At 41.9% G+C, this 20,148-nt stretch overlaps 1 protein-coding gene across 3 annotated transcripts in view; it reads right to left on the bottom strand.

Annotated features, from left to right (window-relative positions):
* The window catches only part of scube1 (signal peptide, CUB domain, EGF-like 1), a 147,316-nt gene that overhangs the window by 27,745 nt on the left and 99,423 nt on the right, over positions 1-20,148 (bottom strand). For all 3 annotated transcript variants that reach the window (XM_086146680.1, XM_086146681.1, XM_086146682.1), the window contains 5 exons: positions 12,992-13,108; positions 10,007-10,129; positions 9,659-9,778; positions 601-696; positions 274-390 (listed from right to left, as the gene is read on the bottom strand). In XM_086146680.1, coding sequence (XP_086002806.1) covers positions 274-390; positions 601-696; positions 9,659-9,778; positions 10,007-10,129; positions 12,992-13,108 — 573 coding nt within the window. The remainder of the gene's footprint in view (positions 1-273; positions 391-600; positions 697-9,658; positions 9,779-10,006; positions 10,130-12,991; positions 13,109-20,148) is intronic.

Raw genomic sequence — 20,148 nt, 5'->3', positions numbered from 1 at the left:
AGAGCGGAATGTAGGGTGTAACTTTTTTCTTCTACAGAAATGGACTGACTCTATTGTTTTTATTGACTTTCACAATAATTTCAGGATTGACTTTAGCGTTCTTTGATTACACTGAGAGCCTAGTGTGATAAACTATACGAAGTTAAAAAGTACAGATGGAGCTTATTTAAGATGTGTGATGTCCTGTTTCAGTTTTCCATTGTACTCTTATAATGCACTCACTCCTCCTAACAACGAGATAATATCTTGCTGATCCAATGTGTGGTCTTTCACCTTGCAGGTTTTGCTTGGAGGAATCTCTGCGTTTTTCTTTGTTGCGAGGTCTCAAGTGACATTTGGCATCCTTGATCTTGAATCTGGCCTTCTGCTTGATAGGCAGCGCCAAAGTGTCTTATTAAGATACAAATCAGAGAAAAAGAATGACATACTGGAACGAAAAGTTAACACAAGCAAAAATTACAATTATGGTTAGCATTACTTATGAAGGGATATTTTGTGTCTATCTGTTTTGGTTTATCTCTACATTAAAATTATTTTTGTTAAGTAATTTATGCGGCTCCAGATAATGCCATAAATGCAAACTTGATTGTTCTACTCTACCAGCACAATTTGGTAAGGCAGCAGTAGCATTCCTCTTCTGTGAAGCTCTACCAGGTAAAGACATGCCACAGCTCAATGTGTAGCTATTTTCATGGTCTGTAAGAAACAGGCACAAAAATTGTACAATTCAGAAACGAGACAGAAACTACATTACGGTAAGAGCATTATGTTTCCCTTTAAGGACTGCATGAGTAAATCTGATTTTTTGTGGTTACAAAACTACATGTGGTTGAAGGAAAGAAAATTATTGTAATGATTTTATTTAATGATTAGACTTCTTCAAAAACTGAATGGCCTCTCAATCCTCCATATCAAGCAGTATCAAATGGTGAGGCCGGTCAAATTTAATAGAATGTGACCTTAAAAGACAATTATAAATTGTATCCCTCATAGAAAGTCATTGAATAATGTGGTTTACTTGTCATATCGATACCTACTCAAAAATGCATATCATGTCCTGAATGACGAGCAGAAACTTCAGGACTCATAAAAATTGTTTGAATAAATCACAAACCAGAATGGATTGAGCCACAAGACAGAAAAAAGAAAGTGGCGAATCAATCATTAACCCAAAGTTATTATAAAGCTAAGGACCACAGTACTGAAAAACATTTAATAATATAGATTTTTTTAAAGTAAGCTGAAAGAAATCAAGTTTGTTTTTTTAAAGTACAGTGACAACAGTAATGTTGGAATGCACATTGCCAAGCAATCCTTGAAGAACATAAAGAAACAAAAAATATTTACCTTTGAGGGAACAAGAAGAAGAAATAGAAGAAACTCCTTTATTTGGCCAGACAAACAACCCCTCCTTCAACCTAGTTTCTGCCAATCATCTCTTTCATTGACATAACAAGACACCATAACCTAGACCTGCCCAAAACCCCGGCAGGTATATTTGAAAACTCCCCATAGGTCATTATAACTTGAGAAGCTTCTCGGTTATAGGGTGAAACGTCTTCAAGTGAAAAAAATTAATGTCCAGTTGCAACAAGAAGATTTCAGCAAGAATTCACCATGACCTGGATGACTGACAACCTCCACAGACATAAATCCTTAATTTTAATGGAAAATTCTCTCTAGTGTGACATTAGCTTGTTTTCAGATATAAACTTAAATTCTTAATAACCCTTTCCTCTTTTTCACAGCCACAATTACTGTACTGAATTAATAAACTCAAGTTATGGTTAGATATCATGGATCTCACTACCGTTGGTGAAATAGCTATCTAGAATCAATTTACATTAATTCAAAAGACTGATTGAGTGCTTGCCAGCCCCTCATCCTGTCATCTTGATACGGCCCCCATTGAAATGTATCAATGAGATTGATTGAAATGTCTGATCACTTTCTATGTATAACACTTCAAAAGTTAACTTTAACTTTTCAGTTTTTGGCTCTTCAGGTATTGAATATGGCCCACATCTCACTGTATTGACTTATGTAAAGCTTTCTAAAGCAGTTGAAAACAATTAGTGAATCCGACTGTTGGTTGTTGTTCTCGATCAAACCTGATTTTTTCTCATCAATCACATTTGTGGAGGTTGAACTCAAAATGTTATTTCTGTACTCGACCCACATGGTTATCCACCCCACTTTTGTGAAGTGTGTATTTATTTATTTTATCTTACCAGGTAGGCCCCAAACTTAACTTTGCAACCTACATCACTGCATCCTCACATATGCTGTCTTGTCAAGGGGCAATAGGGAAATAGATTAATGGGAACATGTTATACTTATAGAATGTCTCCTGTAAAGTAAAGAACATATGTCATCATGCAGTATGCATAACTGAATTCAACTTTAGTAAACTAATGAACTGGCTGTGCAGTCCCCAAAACTTTCTGCCTGTTATAGTGACAACAGTTTTGCAAAAAAGACAAAAAAATTATTTTTATTATTTTCCTTTTGGCTGCTCCCTCTGGGGGTTTCCACAGAATACAAACCTCCTCCATCTAACCCTATTATCTATATCCTCTTCTCTCATACCAACAAACATGTCCTCTTTCACTACATCCATAAATCTCCTCTTCGGTCTTCCTCTCGGTCTCCTGCCTGGCAATTCCAACCTCAGCATCCTTCTACCAATATATTAACTATCCCTCCTCTTTACATGACGAAACCATCTCAGTCTGGGCTCTCTGACCATATCATCAAAATATCTAAAATCTGCTGTCTCTGATAGACCCATTATTGATCCTATCCATCCTCATCACACCATTTCTGCTACCTCCTGCTCTGCTTTCTGTCTGTTCCTCCATGCTACTGCCCCTAACCATACAGCATTGCTGGTCTCACCACTGACTAGTACAACTTACCTTTCATTTTGGGCTAATAGTCTTTTACCACTCATTACCTATGACACTTTTCTCTATCCATGCAAACCTGCTTAAATGTGATTCTTTACCTCTTTTCCCCCTTCTTAATTACTATGGACTGTTGTTCCAGGTACTTAAGTTCTACACCTTCTATATCTCCACTCCCTGTAGCTTTATCATTCTACAAGGGTCCCTCTCATTCACACACGTACTGTATTCTGTCTTGCTGCTACAAATCTTCATCACTCTTCTTTCCAGAGCATATTTCCACCTCTCGAGAGTTTCCTCCGCCTGCCTCCTGCTCTCACTACAGATCATAGTGTAATCTACAAACATTGTGGTCCATTATGATTTCTGTCTAACCTCATCTGTCAGCCTGCCCATCCCCACTGCAAACAAGAAGGGCCTCAGAGCTGATCCCTGATGTAGTCCCACCTCCACCTTGAACTTCTCTGTCACACCTAAAGCACACCACATCCGCTGTCTCAAGGCTTGCATACTTATCCTGCGCCAGTCTAACTAACCTCTGCCACTCCAGCCTTCTACATACAGTACCAAAGTTCCGTTCTCAGCACCCTGTCATATGCTTTTTTTCTACATTTACAAAGGCACAATGCAACACTCTGACTTATAACGTATAAAAACAATATAACGTGAATTTCAATTGCAAATAGGGAAAAAAAAGGTCCTTACACATATCGATAAATACCCATTAACAAATTAATCTATTTATTCAATTACGAACAAAATAAAACCGAACCAAATGATAACAAAATAAAACGAAACTTACATGAAACCAGATAAATATGTTTCGAAATCAAGTTTTATTTATATAGTACTGATTTTGTTGTACTGAAAACAATGTTGTCTCAATATGCTTTACACGTAAAGTAGGTCCACGCACTTTCAAAGACTCAATATTCCCCCATGAGCACCACTTACAACAACAAAGAAAAACTGCCTTTACTGAATGGAGACCTTTTGAGATCCAAGCTCACTGTGGGTGGGCATTTGTCTTGACTGGTTGGGCTGTAAGAGAGACAAAGTAGGAGAGAGAGAGGGAGAGAGAGAGAGAGAGAGAGAGAGAGAGAGAGAGAGAGAGAGAGAGAGAGAGAGAGAGAGAGAGAGAGAGAGGGAGAGAGAGAGAGAGAGAGAGAGAGAGAGAGAGAGAGAGAGAGAGAGAGAGAGAGAGAGCAAAAGGGAGAGGGAGATGGGGAGAGAAAAGTAGAGAAGGAGAAGGAGAAGGAGAAGGAGAAGGAGAAGGAGAAGGAGAAAAAGAAGGAGAAGGAGAAAAAGAAGGAGAAGGAGGGGGAAAAAACTGTGACAGAGGTAGTATAAGGGGTTTGGGAAGGGCTGCCTTACCTTAAGATTACTTAAGATTAAGTAATCAATTTGCCTGCACCGAAGTGGTATTAATCCACACCAGCAAACTACTACCTTGTGGCAAGAAAATAAATTCTATGTAAACATTTTATACTCATCTTTGACATTTTTTATGAAGCTTCTTGTTCCATGGTCCATCCATTAACCTTTTGTTATTCATTAAAGATGTCAATCAATGAAAGATAGAAAATAGACATCTGTTTTAATTACTCCTCTGTAGACTGAGTATCGAAGTTAGGCCAGATAGAAAAAAATCATTATTTAAATGTCACTTTTAGGATTTAAAGCAACTGTCTGCACTGCTTTTAATGCCCCTTGAAACTGTATCATATCTGAAATAAAGGGATTCCAGGTAGGAAATAACAATCTGAGTCCATATGCCACTTTGTTTCTAATTGTTATCCACCTGCTTCGTTATTCAGAAAACACTTTACAATAAATGATGGGTATGATGCATACATCAGTGGATGTCTGAAAGTGTGCTATGGCATGTTGTGAGATGCACAGCTAACAAATAGAGTCTGAACTCTTTGTTATGTTTCCAAGCTACAACCCTGCTATTTATCCAATGCGGCGGGGCATATTATGATTCTCATTAAGGTCTGTAGGGAACACTGTTTCCAATGAAGGACTATAAAAGTCATCACCAGATGAAAGGCAGGACCTAAAGCTGCTGGACCCTTTTGATTTGAAGGAAAACTCGATTCATCAGACCTCACCTGACCTTCTTCTATTAGTTAGTTCTGATAGCACACATAATGTCAAAGTCAAGGCCTGCAGGCCGGATCTGGCCCATGAACACATTATCTCTGGCCCCTGGGATGAAATTGATTATTATTAGAACTGCCCCGCAGGCCGCAGCTGCCTGCTGGTGTTTTGAACGCACCAATATTATATTCCCCAAAATGCAACAGTACTCCGCGAACTCACTGCAGCGCAGCTAGCGGGCTTTGGTTTCATCCTTCATCAGCAGTCAGAGCAGATGTCAAATTTCAGTTACCTCCTCCCCAAAAATGGCTAAGCGAAAGGTGAACGCTGAGAACAGGGAATTTCAAGGCAGGTGGGAGGCAGAGTGCGTGTTCACGGAGGTAAAAGGCAAACCTGTGTGTCTTTTATGTGGAGGAAGTTTGACTGCAGATGCAGATAGAAAACTTGATCCACTTTCCCAGCTGCCCGACCATGAAAGAGAAGCGCTCTACCGCTGTGTTCCCGAGTGCACAGTTTGCACATAATCTCAACATACTTGCTGCTGACTTCCAACGCTGATTTGCTAACTTCGAAGCCGAAAAAAGCAAGTTTGCACTGCTCGACAATCCTTTTTCAGTTGACGTGAAAAGCGCACCATCAAACCTACAAATGTAGTTGATTGAGCTCCAGCGCAATGACGCACTGAAGGAAAAATATGAGAGAGCGGGTGCTGCTGAGTTTGCATGCTTCATCCCCAACACAATACCCAAGCTGTGCATCCAAGCTCCTCAGACGCTCTCTATGTTTGGCAGCACATACCTGTGTGAAAAACTGTTCTCTTTGATGAAGCTAAACAAAATATCACACAGGAGCCGTCTTAGTGATAAGCACCTTCACTCAATCCTGAGGATTTCCTCATCTCATGATGAACTTTTACAAAAGATGAGACACAATCAACTATCAGGCTCAGCCTCAGACGAGTGATCATCACAGAACATGAGCGTATTTTTAGTTTTTAATTTGGTTAAATTTTTGCATTTGTTTCTGTAAGACATGTGATTTTTCTTTGAAGAAAGTATTGTTTTGTCTGTGTGCCATAGATTTTTTTATTTTAATTTATTGTATTTTATTTACTTATATTTATTTTTCAGTTAATGGATTGATTTTTCAGTTAATTAACTAATTGCAAATAGGTCCCATCAGAGAGGATACAACTGATTTGATTTATTTATTTTATTTTTATTTTTTCATTTTACTATTTGAAAGCAGTAATTGATATGATCATAGAGCAGCACGATATTGCATTTTCAGATTATAATGCATGCAATTTCATTTATGCATTTAGGTCTTGGTTCAATAGTCTATGTTCAGTCAGTTCAATATGTTTTAATAAACACTGAATTAGTCCGGCCCTTGGCTTGTAACAAATTTGTTTTTTGGCCCTCTGTGTATTTGACTTTGACATCCCTGTGATAGCAATTTGCCAAATGCTTTTGACGAGGTGAGGGATAAGCATGGGTACCCTGTCTATCTACAGCTAAATGGCCCTGTATGCGATAAACAATGTATGCTTACAAAAGTCTAGCAAAACCAAATTTTCCTGGTGTTTGAGCTACAGTACCTCTGCTACTTGATCTAAGCACACAAACCAAGCCTTCATTCTTCTTCTTCTTCATCTTCTTCTTCTTCTTCTTCTTCTTCTTCTTCTTCTTCTTCCTCTCGTTCTCGTTCTCCTTTTGGCTTTTCCCTTCAAGGGTAGCAACAGCGAATCAATCCTCTCCATCTAGGGCTATCCTCTGTATCCTCCTCTCTCACACTAAATACCTTCATATCCTCTCTCACTACATCCATAAATCTACTCCTTGGTCTTCCTCGAGACCTCCTGCCTGGCAGCTCCTATTTCACCATCCATCTGCCAATATATTCTTTATCCCTCCTTCGTACATGACCGAACCATCTCAGTCTGGCTTCTCTGACCTTCTCTCCAAAACATCGAACATGTGCTGTTCCTCTGATAGAGTCATTCCTTATCCTATCCATCCTGGTCAATCCCAAAGAGAACCTCAACATCTTCATCTCTGCAACCTCTAGTTCTGCCTGCTGTCTTTTGGTCATTGTAACAGTTTCTAGTCCATACATCATCGATGGTCTCACCACTGTCTTGCACAACGTTCCTTTTATTCTGGCTGAAAGTCTTCTATCACATAGTACCCCTGACACTTTTCTCTACCCATTCAAACCTTCTTGGACCCGTCTCTTCACCTCTTTTCCACATTCTCCGTTGCTCTGGACTGTTAACCCCAAGTACCTGAAATCAGTGGTGGGCCGTCAGGGCCTGCAAAGCCTTCTCTGCTGGCCTAAAAAAATATCAGAATCACAAGCATTAATTATATTTTGTCCATGAATACTATTCCAAATGGTCTGTTTACTTCCTTTCATAGCTTTTCTCCTGGTTTTGCTGCTTCCAGACATGCATTGTCATATTAACCCTCATATTATGTTAAGGGTCAATTTGACCCATTTCACCCATTGACCCAATGGGCCAAATCACATTTCAGCCATAATCTTTTGCCAGGCAGGGTCAAAGTCAAAGGAATCTACTGGGGGGGCCCTGCACAATCAGTTCTGCAAGCTCTTTATGCAAAAAATAAGTGTTGATGACGCTGTTGCTTCAACCAATCAGATTTTGAGTTGGCAACATCAAAGCCTTCTTGCAGGCTACAGCAACGTCAGCATATTCACACCCTCTGATTGCATAGTCAGAGAGTGGACAAGTGTATTAGCGAGGAGAGGCGTACTTGCCAGCTATGAACAGTGATATAGTTGTGCTTGTTTAATATCGGTTTCGTCAATCCACAATGGCTGCAGGAGGAGAAGAAATGGATTTAGTTACTAACATATTGTTAAAGCGATTTTCTTTTTGAAGAAAAATTGGACTAAGTAAAGAACGGTTGGGCCACTCCTGAGCTAGCAAACCTGTAGCAACCAGGAAAAGGATTTGTCTAAAATTTTCAAGCCACGAACTACGACCGGTACCCCTTGCTCACAGGCTCCGAGGTACACTAAAGAATTGTATTGCTGGGAGTGTTTAGAGCTGAAGTGCACGGATAATCTGTAAGACAGAATAATTGAACTCTTTTTGTGGAAAGACAGGAGGATGGATTTTGTCTACAAATGATCAGAATTTTTGGTGAGCAAAATGCTGCTATATTCCTAAATAATACTGCAAGCTTATACGATTATTTTTGGTGCTTTTGATGTATCGCAGCTGTTTTATATAAAGGCATATATTGTGGCTACTGTCCGCTTTTGTGGCTCCCACACCGGGACCGGACTTTGTTGTCCCGGTGTGTTCAGATTTCATTCAGGGAAGACCGTCATAATGTTCAGGAACCTTTCAAGCAAGAATGGTTTATTCAAAGTCAGGAAATACACTTACAAGATATCCCAGGCCAGAGATATCCCGGCCAGAATGAATGTCACCCTGAGTGGATCGTTCACCCTCTCTGCACACCCGCTGAGACGCGTACACCTGATGTGCAGGTGAAGAGGTTCTGGCCCCGAGCCCAGGAGGCATGGCCATTTTATACCATCGCCTCAGTGATCAGGTTTACTTCTCATAATGACTTGTTTTACACACTCTTGGAATTTGGCTACTTGGGGTGCTGGGCCACGCCCCGGACAAAGCCGTGGGGTGCGTAATTGATTACACGCGAGGGGTGTCAGCGGAAGAGTACAGAGTTGGGCATCCCTTTGTCGTCACATGATGCGCTCCCATCGGGAAATTTTAACACTGCACGAGTTATCTATCTGTGCTGCATCTCTCTTCATACTGCATTTCTGCATAATAAGATGTTTTTTTATAGCCATAAACTAATAATTGGGGGGTGGATTGATTCGGAGCACTAATGAAGGCCTAGGTGTGAAATGCATGGCCCGCCACTGCCTGAAATCCACTAGCTTCTTGATCTCCACTCCCTGTAGCCTCACCATTCCACCTGAGTTCCTCTCATTCACACACATATATTCTGTCGTGCTGCAACTAACTTTCATTCCTCTCCTTTCCAGAGCATACCTCCAACTTTCTAGATTTTCCTCTACCTGTTTTCTGCTCTCACGACAGATCATAATGCCATCTGCAAACATCATGGTCCATGGAGATTCCTGTCTAACCTCATTGGTCACCCTGCCCATCACCACTGCGAACAAGACAACACAATTCATTGGCCAAACAGATGGAGGTGAACTACATCAAGATGGTCTGCGGATTGAGGCAAAGGTTGAAATCACTCTGAGGACTGGGTCTGTGGGATAGTGAGGTGGAGCTGCTATGGAGACTGCCACTTAAAAAAGTGCCTAAAAGCAGACTGGATATGTAGGTGACTTAAAAGGCAGAAGCCTGGAGTAAGATTGTCCAGGAGCCAAGAGGAGCAACTTCCCGTAAACAAAGCTATATGTAAGACTCCTCAAATACAGTTTGGTTCAAATAACCACATACATATATACTATGTATAGTACATTAAAATACTAAAAATACAGAAAATGTAAATTGTAGTTACCATTCCCAGACTTTAAACCACCTCCAGGGGATAAAAATGTTTATTAAAAATCAGGAAGTCCATTTGTCACAACTTTTGTGTAGGCTAAATACAATGTGTGTTTGAATGTACCTGCATGGAAGAGGGTGTGGGATATGCAGGATAATGAACATACATCAGTCCCTCCACTCTTGGTGCAGGTCAACTTGGCTCGGGGTAATGCATTCCCATTTGGCTGGCACTTCACTGCCTCTGAGAAACACATAATTTTACATCACCATGACTAACTATCTATAAAAATAGATATTCCCACACACACAGACACATGCACATACAGCATGTGTGCATACACACTTAACATTGTGTATTACATGTATGTAAGGGCAACATCTACATCTACATTTTGAAAGGAACTATTGAGGTATCTGGGACAAGATTTATAGTTGCACATACAGAGGTACAATTATATTGAATCCTTACCAATGCAATCTTTTTTGTTCCAGTGGATATTTTTTCCAGGGGGACACACACACTCATAGCTGCCCAGGGTGTTTATGCAGCCAAACTCACAGCTTCCGTTGTTGATGCTGCACTCATCAATATCTGGCACACAACCATTGAAGAACATTGTGTAAGTTATTCACTTTTCCTTTTACCAAGTCAAGTGTTCCAGGTGAACACTTGACAGGCAGTGTCATGAGGTATAATACTAATTCAATACATGTGGATACATCCAGTATATATAACAGTAGTAAGTATATCTCCAAATCAAAGTCGAGCCTTACCCGTGAACAATATCCATTGGTACTCTGCAGATTTATATATATATTCATATCGTCTGTGAAGGTTCTCATTCATCCAGGTTGTGGTTGTCAATTTTTTTGTACCAACTGGACTTGCTCACCTTTTTGAAGATACTTAACTTCTCACCAGAATGACTTCTTCTCTGGGGACTTTCTGGTATGTAACCGCTAAAAATGGGAGTGTGCACTTGTGGTTCACCTAAGCTGGGCTTTGTTAGGGTTCTTCTGTAAGTTTATGACCTCTCCATCTGGATTTTAGGCTAAAGATGGCTCTGCTAGTATAGGTGAGTTGATCTGTTTTGGGAACAAGCTAAGGAAAAAGTCATATGCAGCTACAGGATTTTGTCAAAGGTCACCACTTTAATGACTGTGTATCCAGTTTGACAAAGACAGCTTATTTGACTTCTTTATCAAACCATCTGTCTCCTCTGGCCAATATGCCTGAGTACTGACTTGAAGATGTTGCTCTCCTGTGTTTGACCACCTGATTGTTTAGAGGTTGCTTAGTTACCCCAATGCAGACGACATCACACTCCCCAGTACACTTAACACTATATTCCTTGGCACATGTCTTTGTATTTGGGGTGCATAATCGTCTACCTTATGATGCTAAAGGGTTTGCAATGAACCGGGATTTGATGTTTGTTTCAAAGTTTTTCATAACCATGTCTTGGTCTTTTGGGGGTTCTTGTTTTGACAAACGCCTAATTAGGGAAACCACAAGATTTCAAAGCTTTTCTAACATGCTTTTCTTGTCTAACATAATCTAGATATGTAATAGACAACCCACTCTATTATCTATACTCAGGAGAAGCCATGTTATAAATTTATGGACTACCAAAGACACATAAGGTGAGCACCTCCATGACTCATCATTAGCAGCATCAATCCAGTCATATACATTATTTCCAAACACATTGCAGCAATCTTGGCTCCTTTGGTTGGAAACACCACACATCATACCAATAACTCATGGTATTTTGCCGGAGTCAAACAAATTACTGTATACTTGACCCAGATGAAACCACGATGTCTTTGATGTAACATTCCTGTCTACATGCATTCCTACATTAATTGTAGGTATAGCAATGAGGAATTCACTGTTAAAAAACAACGCCCTTGCATATAGGACCAACATTCAAAACATACCACATTCATACTAGACCAGAGGTGGGCAAACTTTTTGGCTCGGGGGCGGCATTGACTTTTAAAATTTGACAGATGGGCTGGGTCAGCACAAGATTTGATACATATAAAAAAATAAATAACACATATATTAACAGTACATATCAGACTCGTCTGACATTTGCTTTGAAAATAAAACCAACTTAGTATGGAAGGCTCTGGTGTTTGCCTACATTTTATGCACAAACCAGTTCTTCCCTTGTAGCTTCACGTCCAGCTCATTCATGTGCGTCATTATGTCCACAGCAAAGGCTAAATCACAAAACCAATCTGTGTCATTCAGCACAGGAAAATTCCCAAGTGTTCTCAAATAGCTCCAATAATGAAATAATCTCCTGTTTGAGCTCCCACATTCATTGACCCAATCATTCAGTCATTTTCATCAAGTATGAATTGTGTATCAATCTTCGGCGAGCCAGATTAAAAAGAGCAACAAGCTGGATGTGGCCCGCGGGCCGTAGTTTGCCCACCCTGTTCTAGACTGTACCTCTGCTCAGAAATGTTCTACTTTCAATGCAACAGCTATTTCTTTAAACACAAACATGGCTTTGCCATGGGCCTTGGATTTTTGCCTATAGTTGTGAACCTATATATGGAAAAGGTTGAGAGCAGGGCCATTTCCTCCTTCAGAGACATACATGGATGACAAATGGGTTAAAATCAAGAAACAAGAGGTGGAATTATTTAGCGTTCACCTCAACACAGTTGACATTTAAGTTCACAAGGGAAGATGTCAAAGATAACAAACGGGGTTTCTTGGACTTTGCAGTACACACTCTACATGACAGAAGCTTTGACACAAGAATTTAAAGAGTAGCAAGCTGCTGACCAGTAATTGCAGTTTTATTCAAATCAACCTCATAACTAGGGGTGGGAAAAACTTTCTACCAGCGGGCTAAGAAAGATCATGGAAAGTCTTGAAAAAAAGGACCCAGTCCAGCTTTTACATTTGGATTATTTCAGAAAATGACCTTTGTTTTCTACGACACCAATTTCTGCAAACCTCACATTAGAGAATTTCCGGGGAAAAAAGTCAGTGTAATGTGTAATTGCAGTGATCCTGTCAAAACGTGAAATATCACAGACCACAGAGGTTTTTAATTCTATGAAACATTTTTCATATGAGTGTGTTGTGCACCTATTTCAAGCTTAAAATGATCCCTATGGTCTAATTTCATTTTAATCAATAATACATTACTATATACTGTATCTTTTGATCTCAGTCAAAACATTTTATTATAGAACAATTCTCTAATTAGGAGATTTACTTCTGCATTAACTCAAACCTTGCTACAGCAGGTTACATGAATTGAGAGACATCAAAATGACTGTCACCTCTTCTGAAGTGCATTCCCAAATATACATGAAAATGATCATAAAGCAAATTTGCTGGATGGCCATTAAATCCAACCCTGGGCCCTTGTCAAACTGGCAGTTTTCTTATTAATTTATATATTACTACCCAGGGTGCACTTACCTCCACAGTGAGTGAGGCCATAGAGGATGAAACCCTTGTTGCACAGGCACTCAAAGCTGCCAGGGTAGTTAATGCAGGTGTGGTCACAGGTTCTCTCGAAGGAGCACTCATCAATATCTAACAGCCATAAAGAGATCCATGGATAATGACATTTGAAAAAAGAACTGGTGCATATTAAATTGCCCAGGTATGACGTAAATTAATGAAAGGAATGCACCTGCTGGTTAATTGTACAGAGAGTAAACCAGAGTATAATAGTATATTTAGAGATTAGTCAGGTACAACAGACATGGGTCAGTGTGGGGAAACTTGTCAATGGGGGATATATCATCATCATCCCAACACTCCAAGATTGAGTGCTAGACTTCAAGTTCTTACCAAGCATATTTGCTTAACACTTGAGCAATAAACTTGAATTAAAGATATACCTTTGAGAGCCAAGTGAAAGACTGTGAAAGCCTACTAGAAGTTCTACATACACTCCCCAATAAGTAACTGTCTCCAACAAACTGACATTCTATACATCACAATGATCTCGAAAACTGTTGGCTAAAAGATGACATCCTCTGAAAAAATGAACATCACTACCCATGGAGAAAAATTCAAAATATGTGAAGTAATCCATCTATCAGACCAATAAAAAGGCATGGAGAGGAAAGGGATGCTTTTGGGATACAACAGACAATCCAGAGCAGCGGCTTGTTGATCTAGGAAAAAATCACTGCAAAAAGAAGAGGCTTCAACAAAATGCCACTGACTAGTTATGCTAAACCAAATCTTATTTGCCCCAGTGTACAGAGAGCTGGATTTAAAGACTAGCTAAAGACTCTTGCTAAAGATATGTACGTAACCTTTGACACTGGATATCAAAAGAGGAATTCTCTTTAATATGCATAAAGCAGACTTGTGTCCTGAAATTGAGTCCTGGTAATTAAAATAATTCATGAATGTGAAATAATTGTCTTTCTCTGTGCCCATAATAAAAGGTTAGGCACTGCCCATAAAGGGATTATCCTGTACAATATCAATTTCACTTGGGGTTAAAATTGATATAATATAAAAAAAGTCTTTCAAGCTTGTTTCATATAAAGTGTAAACTAAAGAAAGACACACTTAAGCATGTATATGGAAACAACTGATACTCTCACATGGCAGACCTTGAAGACTGCCGAGTCTTCATCTACATCAATGGTAAAGATTACTTAGGCTGTCAAGAAGTTTCTGCGTGGCAAGTCAACATGTGTGGATAAGATTTGTTCAAAGATCATTAAGTCACTGTGTGTGGGGCTGCTTCAGCTGACACAACTCTTAGATATCATAAAGGCGTCCTGGATATGGATATTCACGCCTTGGTGGTGGTCCCAATTTGTTTTTTAAAAAGGGGAACAGGAGAATATGTTCCAAACACAGAGAATCTCAATGCTTGGCCTCCTGGTAAAAGATTCCACAAGGATTTTGAAAAGGGGACTGACTGTCAGACTTTTGAACATCATTGTCCAAAGCAGATTCTGTTGAGGTAATGATACAATGGAACAGGGATCTCATTTATCAACCATGTGTATGCGCAGAAGTGTGTGTAAAGATTGCATAATAACATATCCTCGCAAACAATGGGATTCATCACTTGTGATGAATCCTACTTGTGCACAGAAACACGCATCAATGTACGTGCAACTCGTACCATGAGTACACACAAATCCTTGTAATAGAAGTATGAAACTACCAATAGAAGGCAATCAAGAGCCACAGTAGTCAGCGATGTTAAACCTAACATGCCCCTTGTTCCCTCTAATAAATAAGATTTCTCAATGACTAATTTATGAGACAATTTGAATAACTGATGTGACAGATTATAAAACACAGCATTGACAGGCCAACCTGTGAAGAACTAGCAATGCACATGCCATGGCTTAAATTGCACAACTGGGGTATTTAGAAAATGGTGTGCTACAAAGGGAGTGTGTGTTCAAAGAGCATGCTAATCTTCTCAGCGAGAGTATGGAGTGGGTTCAAGCAGATACCACCTCCCCAAAAATCTATTGATTGATTTATGCTGACATTTAAAACCCACGTTGGAGTGAGAGACACAACACACCAAAGCCATCCCAGAGCACCTTTAGCACCTGCCTACCATTTTATGGCCCCAGAACATTTCAGTGGGAGATTGGAAACTGATGCACTATTTCCAAACATAAATGGAGCTATAGCATGTACCAACATCTCAATAAAAGCACCATCACGCAATGAATTCAGCTACCTGAACAGGAAAGGATTGGTTCAATCAATGCACAGATATTATGCGATCCTCATATGTCTCTATTGAACACTGTCCTGGAGGAATGCACGACTCATTCATTCTGCTGAATATCTTAATGTGTGTAAGCCTCCAAACAGGAGCTGTTGAGGATTGATGAGGGTTGTGACAGTTCAAATTCATTTGCTGGGCTTTGTATGGTTATTGTAACATCTAACATCTCTATAGGTGATATGTTAGCCGTGACACACTTTGGCAATGATTTTTATGTCATGCCACTTCTTTTTTTCTGACATTGCTTGATCAAACAGAAATAACTGGCCGTAAACTTCTCCAACATTAATTGTTTTTAATTTTTTGTCACACCAGCATTAAATTGTCCAAACAGTTTTTATTGGTTTGTTTCAACGTCCCCAGCAAGAACCCCATTCTATGTGTCAGTGAAACTTTTCTTCTTCACCCTGTTTGCCATAATTTTGAAGACGGAAAAGTCCATTCATCCCTTCTTAAAGGGACACTACCATACATGGAAAATTTGGAGCATTTCTAAGTACAGCGATGGTACTGAGCCCTCCAATCTCTGTACGAATGTTACTACACCTGTCCACACATGTCCAATTTCATGCACAACCTCAAACACATTTTAAGTGGTTACTTTTGTTACAGATTCTGTTCACGATCTTCATGAGTAGGATTTCACAGTCTTGGGAAGGACTGTTCCATCAAGTCACTACTCTTTCTTATTGCTCTCTGAATCAACTATCCTCAGTATATGTACATACAGGTATGGAGAACTTCCTGCTGGGCATCTTTGCCTGTTGCACCTCCTCCAGTGGCCATGGATCAGCCTCAGGGTCACTAGCTGCACGGTCATCAGCAAGGGACTACCACTTAACAGGGATGGCTCCCTGTCACTCCCTGCAGCTAGTGGGCGTTGCCTCATTTTGGGGTTAGTTGATCTTTCCACAGAACCTATCCTTCCTCCTCTGCACTTTTTCTCCCTCCTCTGCTAGCTCTTCAACCACTTTCTCCAGCTTCTCTTCAGTCACTCCTGTGTCCCTCAAGAGGTACATGGATGACTACCCCACAAAGCCTCGGCATCCAACCTCAACAGGGTAGATCTTCCAGTGGTCTTCCAGCCAGCCTACCAACACTTGGCAGCTAGCTTGGCGTATTAGACCTTCTTGTGCTCGAAGACAGCCTCAGTCCCTTCCTCATGTGGAATTATGAGTTTACCAAGGTATACAGTTTCTCCTCACCTTAGTCTCTCTTTTTCCTAATTTTTCTACTTTTTTCCCATTTACTTCTTTTTGCTTTAGTAACTATTTAGTTAAGAATTTGTCAAAACAAGAGATGTTGCTCCATTCGCTATTTCTTATTTTCGCGATGCTTGGAGCACTTTTTTCAAGCCAGATCCCGGTCCCGGCGGGGCAGCGCAACGGCTCCATTGTTTACACCTGGGATCAGCTGATGGGGGCTGCAGAGCCGGTAGGAGATGGTGGCTGAGGAAGAGGAGATACAGACCGTATCTCCCCTCCATTGTGATGGGAAACATGAGATCGCTGGGCAACAAGTTGGAGGAGTTAACAGCACTCACATGGAGGGACGGTGTGTTTCGTGAGGCCTCGGTGTTGTGATTAACAGAGACTTGGCTAAACAACAACATACTGGACTCTGTGGTGAGTTTACCTGGCTTTCAGTTGTTGCGAGGGGACCGGAGTTGTGCCGGCAGCGGCAAGAAGAAAGGAGGAGGTGTCGCTGTGTTTGTAAACAACAAGTGGTGCAACCCCCGGACACGTCACGGTGAAGGAGCGTGTGTGCAGCCCGGACATCTAACTGTTGGCAGTAATTCTCCGGCCGTACTATCTGCCCAGAGAGTTTTCCCACGCCATCATCATAACAGTTTACATCCCACCGTTGCACCGCGGGCCAATGACGTCATCAGCTCAACGGTCGCAAGACTCCAGACCCAGCACCCTTCATGGCCTTCATAGCCATCTCTGGGGATTTTAACCACACCACACTGTCATCTTCTCTGCCCACTTTCAAACAGTTTGTGGACTGCAAGACTAGAGACAATAAAACCCTGGACCTGCTGTATGCCAATGCCAAGGATGCATATAGCTGCACAGCTCTCCCTGCTCTGGGTAGGGCAGACCACAATCTGGTCCACTTAAAGCCTCACTATGGTCCTGAAGTCCAGCGGCAACCTGGGATCACCAGAAGTGTCCGAAGGTGGTCACAGGAGGCAGAACTGACTCTTCTGGGATAAAGAGGAGCTGAAGAAGGTGCAGACTGAGCTGAGGGAGAAGATCGCAGAGGGCAAGGACAGTTACAGGAGAAAGCTGGAGAGCAAACTCCAGCAGAACAGCATGAGGGAGGTGTGGAGTGGATTGAAAACCATCACTGGCCGGGGAAAACAAGCAAGCCAGATGATGGAAGGAGACCTGCACAAGGCCAACGAACTAAACCTGTTTTTCAACAGATTTGATGAAGGAGCCTCTGCCCACCCTCCCTCCCTCCAGCTCCGCTCAGGACTTTCCTTCCCCTGTGCCCTCACCCCTCACCTCTAAGACTTTTCCACCTCCCCCACACACCTCTTCTGCTTCCCTATACAATGTCTCGTCAACACCTCAGCCCTCCTGCCCCCCACTGGGACTCTCTTGATCCCCTCCTGTCACCTTCACCGCTGAGGGGGTGAGAAGAGAGTTCAGTCGCCTTCGGCCGAGAAAAGCTGCTGGCCCTGACAGCCTTAGCCCCAGAGTGCTGATAGGATGTGCCTCTCAGCTGTGTGGGATCTTCACATCTCTTTAACCTGAGCCTGATCCAGATGGTTGTCCCTGACTCATGGAAAACCTCATGCCTGGTCCCAGTGCCCAAGAAGAAGCATCCCAGCACAAACAGCGACTACAAACTAGTGGCCCTGACATCACGTCATGAAGTCGCTGGAGAGGCTCGTCCTGAGGCACCTTCGTACAGTTGTCAGACCTTCGCTGGACCCCCTGCAGTTTGCATACCAGCCCCGGATAGGAGTGGAAGACGCCATCATCGTTCTGCTGCGCAGAGTCTACACCCACCTTGAGGGGGCAGGAAGCATTGTGAGAGTCATGTTCTTTGACTTCTTCAGTGCTTTTAACACTATTCGTGAACAGGAAGCTTCTGGACATGCAGGTGGATGCTCCACTCGCGGCCTGGATCAACAACTACCTCACAGGTCAGCCGCAGTACGTGAGGCTGGGGAACATCACATTGGACACCATTGTGAGCAGCAGCACGGGGGCGCCACAGGGGCCGGTCCTGTCTCCCTTCCTGTTTACGCTCTCTCTGTTTACGCAGTCCTGCCACCTGCAGAAATTCTCAGATGACTCTGCCATCGTGGGCTGCATCAACGGAGGCCAGGAGGAGGAGTACAGGAGCATGGTGGACAGGTTTGTGGAGTGGTGTGGACTGAACCACCTGCAGCTAAATGTGTCTAAGACAAAGGAGCTAGTGGTGAATTTCAGGAAACAAAGGACCCACCTGAATCCGGTCACCATCAGGGGTACAGAAGTGGACATTGTGGACACCTACAAGTACCTGGGTGTCCACTTGGACAATAAACTGGACTGGACTTTGAACACCAATGCCCACTTTAAGAAGGGTCAGAGCCGCCTGCTCTTCCTCAGGAGGCTCAGATCTTTCAACGCCTGCAGGACCATGCTGCAGATGTTTTACCACTCGTGGTGTCCAGCGTCATCTTCTACGCGGTTGTGTGCTGGGGCAGCAGGCTCAAGACAGCTGACACCAACAGACTCAACGAGCTCATCAGGAGAACTGGATCTGTCCTGGGAGTAGAGCTGGAGTCTGTTGTGCAGGTGTCAGAGAGGATGCTGCTGAGGAAGCTCCTCAGCATCATAGCCAACGTCCATCACCCCATGCATGCTACACTGACGTCCTGTCAGAGCTCTTTCAGTCGTAGACTGATACCACCGAGGAGCTCCACTGAACGCCACAGGAGGTCTTTCCTACCTGAGGCTATCAGACTTTTTAATTCCTCTTCTTTCAGCCGAAGGGAACATTCAAATCTTTGTACTTTTTAAGACCTTAAAACACTTTATAGCTTTGACTTTGACACTTTATATTTTTATTTGTATTTCTTATTGTCCCTCCTTCCTATCATTATCTATTATTGTTATGTTTTACTTGAAACTCTGGCACAACAATTTCCTTCGGGATGAATACATTTGTTCTTATTCTTATTCTTATTCTTATTCTTATTCTTATTCTTATTCTTATTCTTATTCTCATACCAATTTTGCATTGGTGGACCAAACAACAATGTCAGGGAGGGGAGATGTGGTGGTGAACTTTGTGGGGAACTGAGGTGTCCAAGGTCAACCCTCATCTCGCACTACTGATCAGGCCAAACGGGTTGAGTTGTTTCTCTTGGCCTGGCATATCTTTGCTCCCAGCCATCAGTAACAAAGTTGATGTTATTCTCTGCAAGGATCTTGTCGTCTTGTCAACAGCACCTCAACTAGCTTTCTCCAGACCTGGTCTTGGTGTCATCTGTAGTGCTCCTGATAGAGTGCGATCTTGCAGCCTGATAGGATGTACTGGAAGCTTGCGTTGTGGGCATTGGAGCAATACCAGATTTCCTCGCACCCAAACCACTCATGGAGGTTACGGGTACAGGGAAGTGTGTAGAATAAGCCCAAATAAGCCTTGCATGTGGCATCTTCCACAAGTCAGACCAAGTGATGAGTTTTTGCCATACCTCCTCCCACACAACTTTCAGACCTTCTCTCTCTAGCTGTGTTGCCTCCCTCCTGTTTTTGCAGAGATGTTGGCACCTTTGCACAGGCTAGGTGGTCTTTTCCCTTTTCTCTTGGGGTAGTCCTCTGCTTGGGGATATTTTCAATGA

Source organism: Fistularia commersonii, chromosome 5 (assembly GCF_037954325.1).
Source record: "Fistularia commersonii isolate RoL2024-O1a breed Wild chromosome 5, RoL_Fcom_v1.0, whole genome shotgun sequence".
NCBI lineage: Eukaryota > Metazoa > Chordata > Actinopteri > Syngnathiformes > Fistulariidae > Fistularia > Fistularia commersonii.
This window is presented reverse-complemented; position numbering and strand designations above follow the sequence as displayed.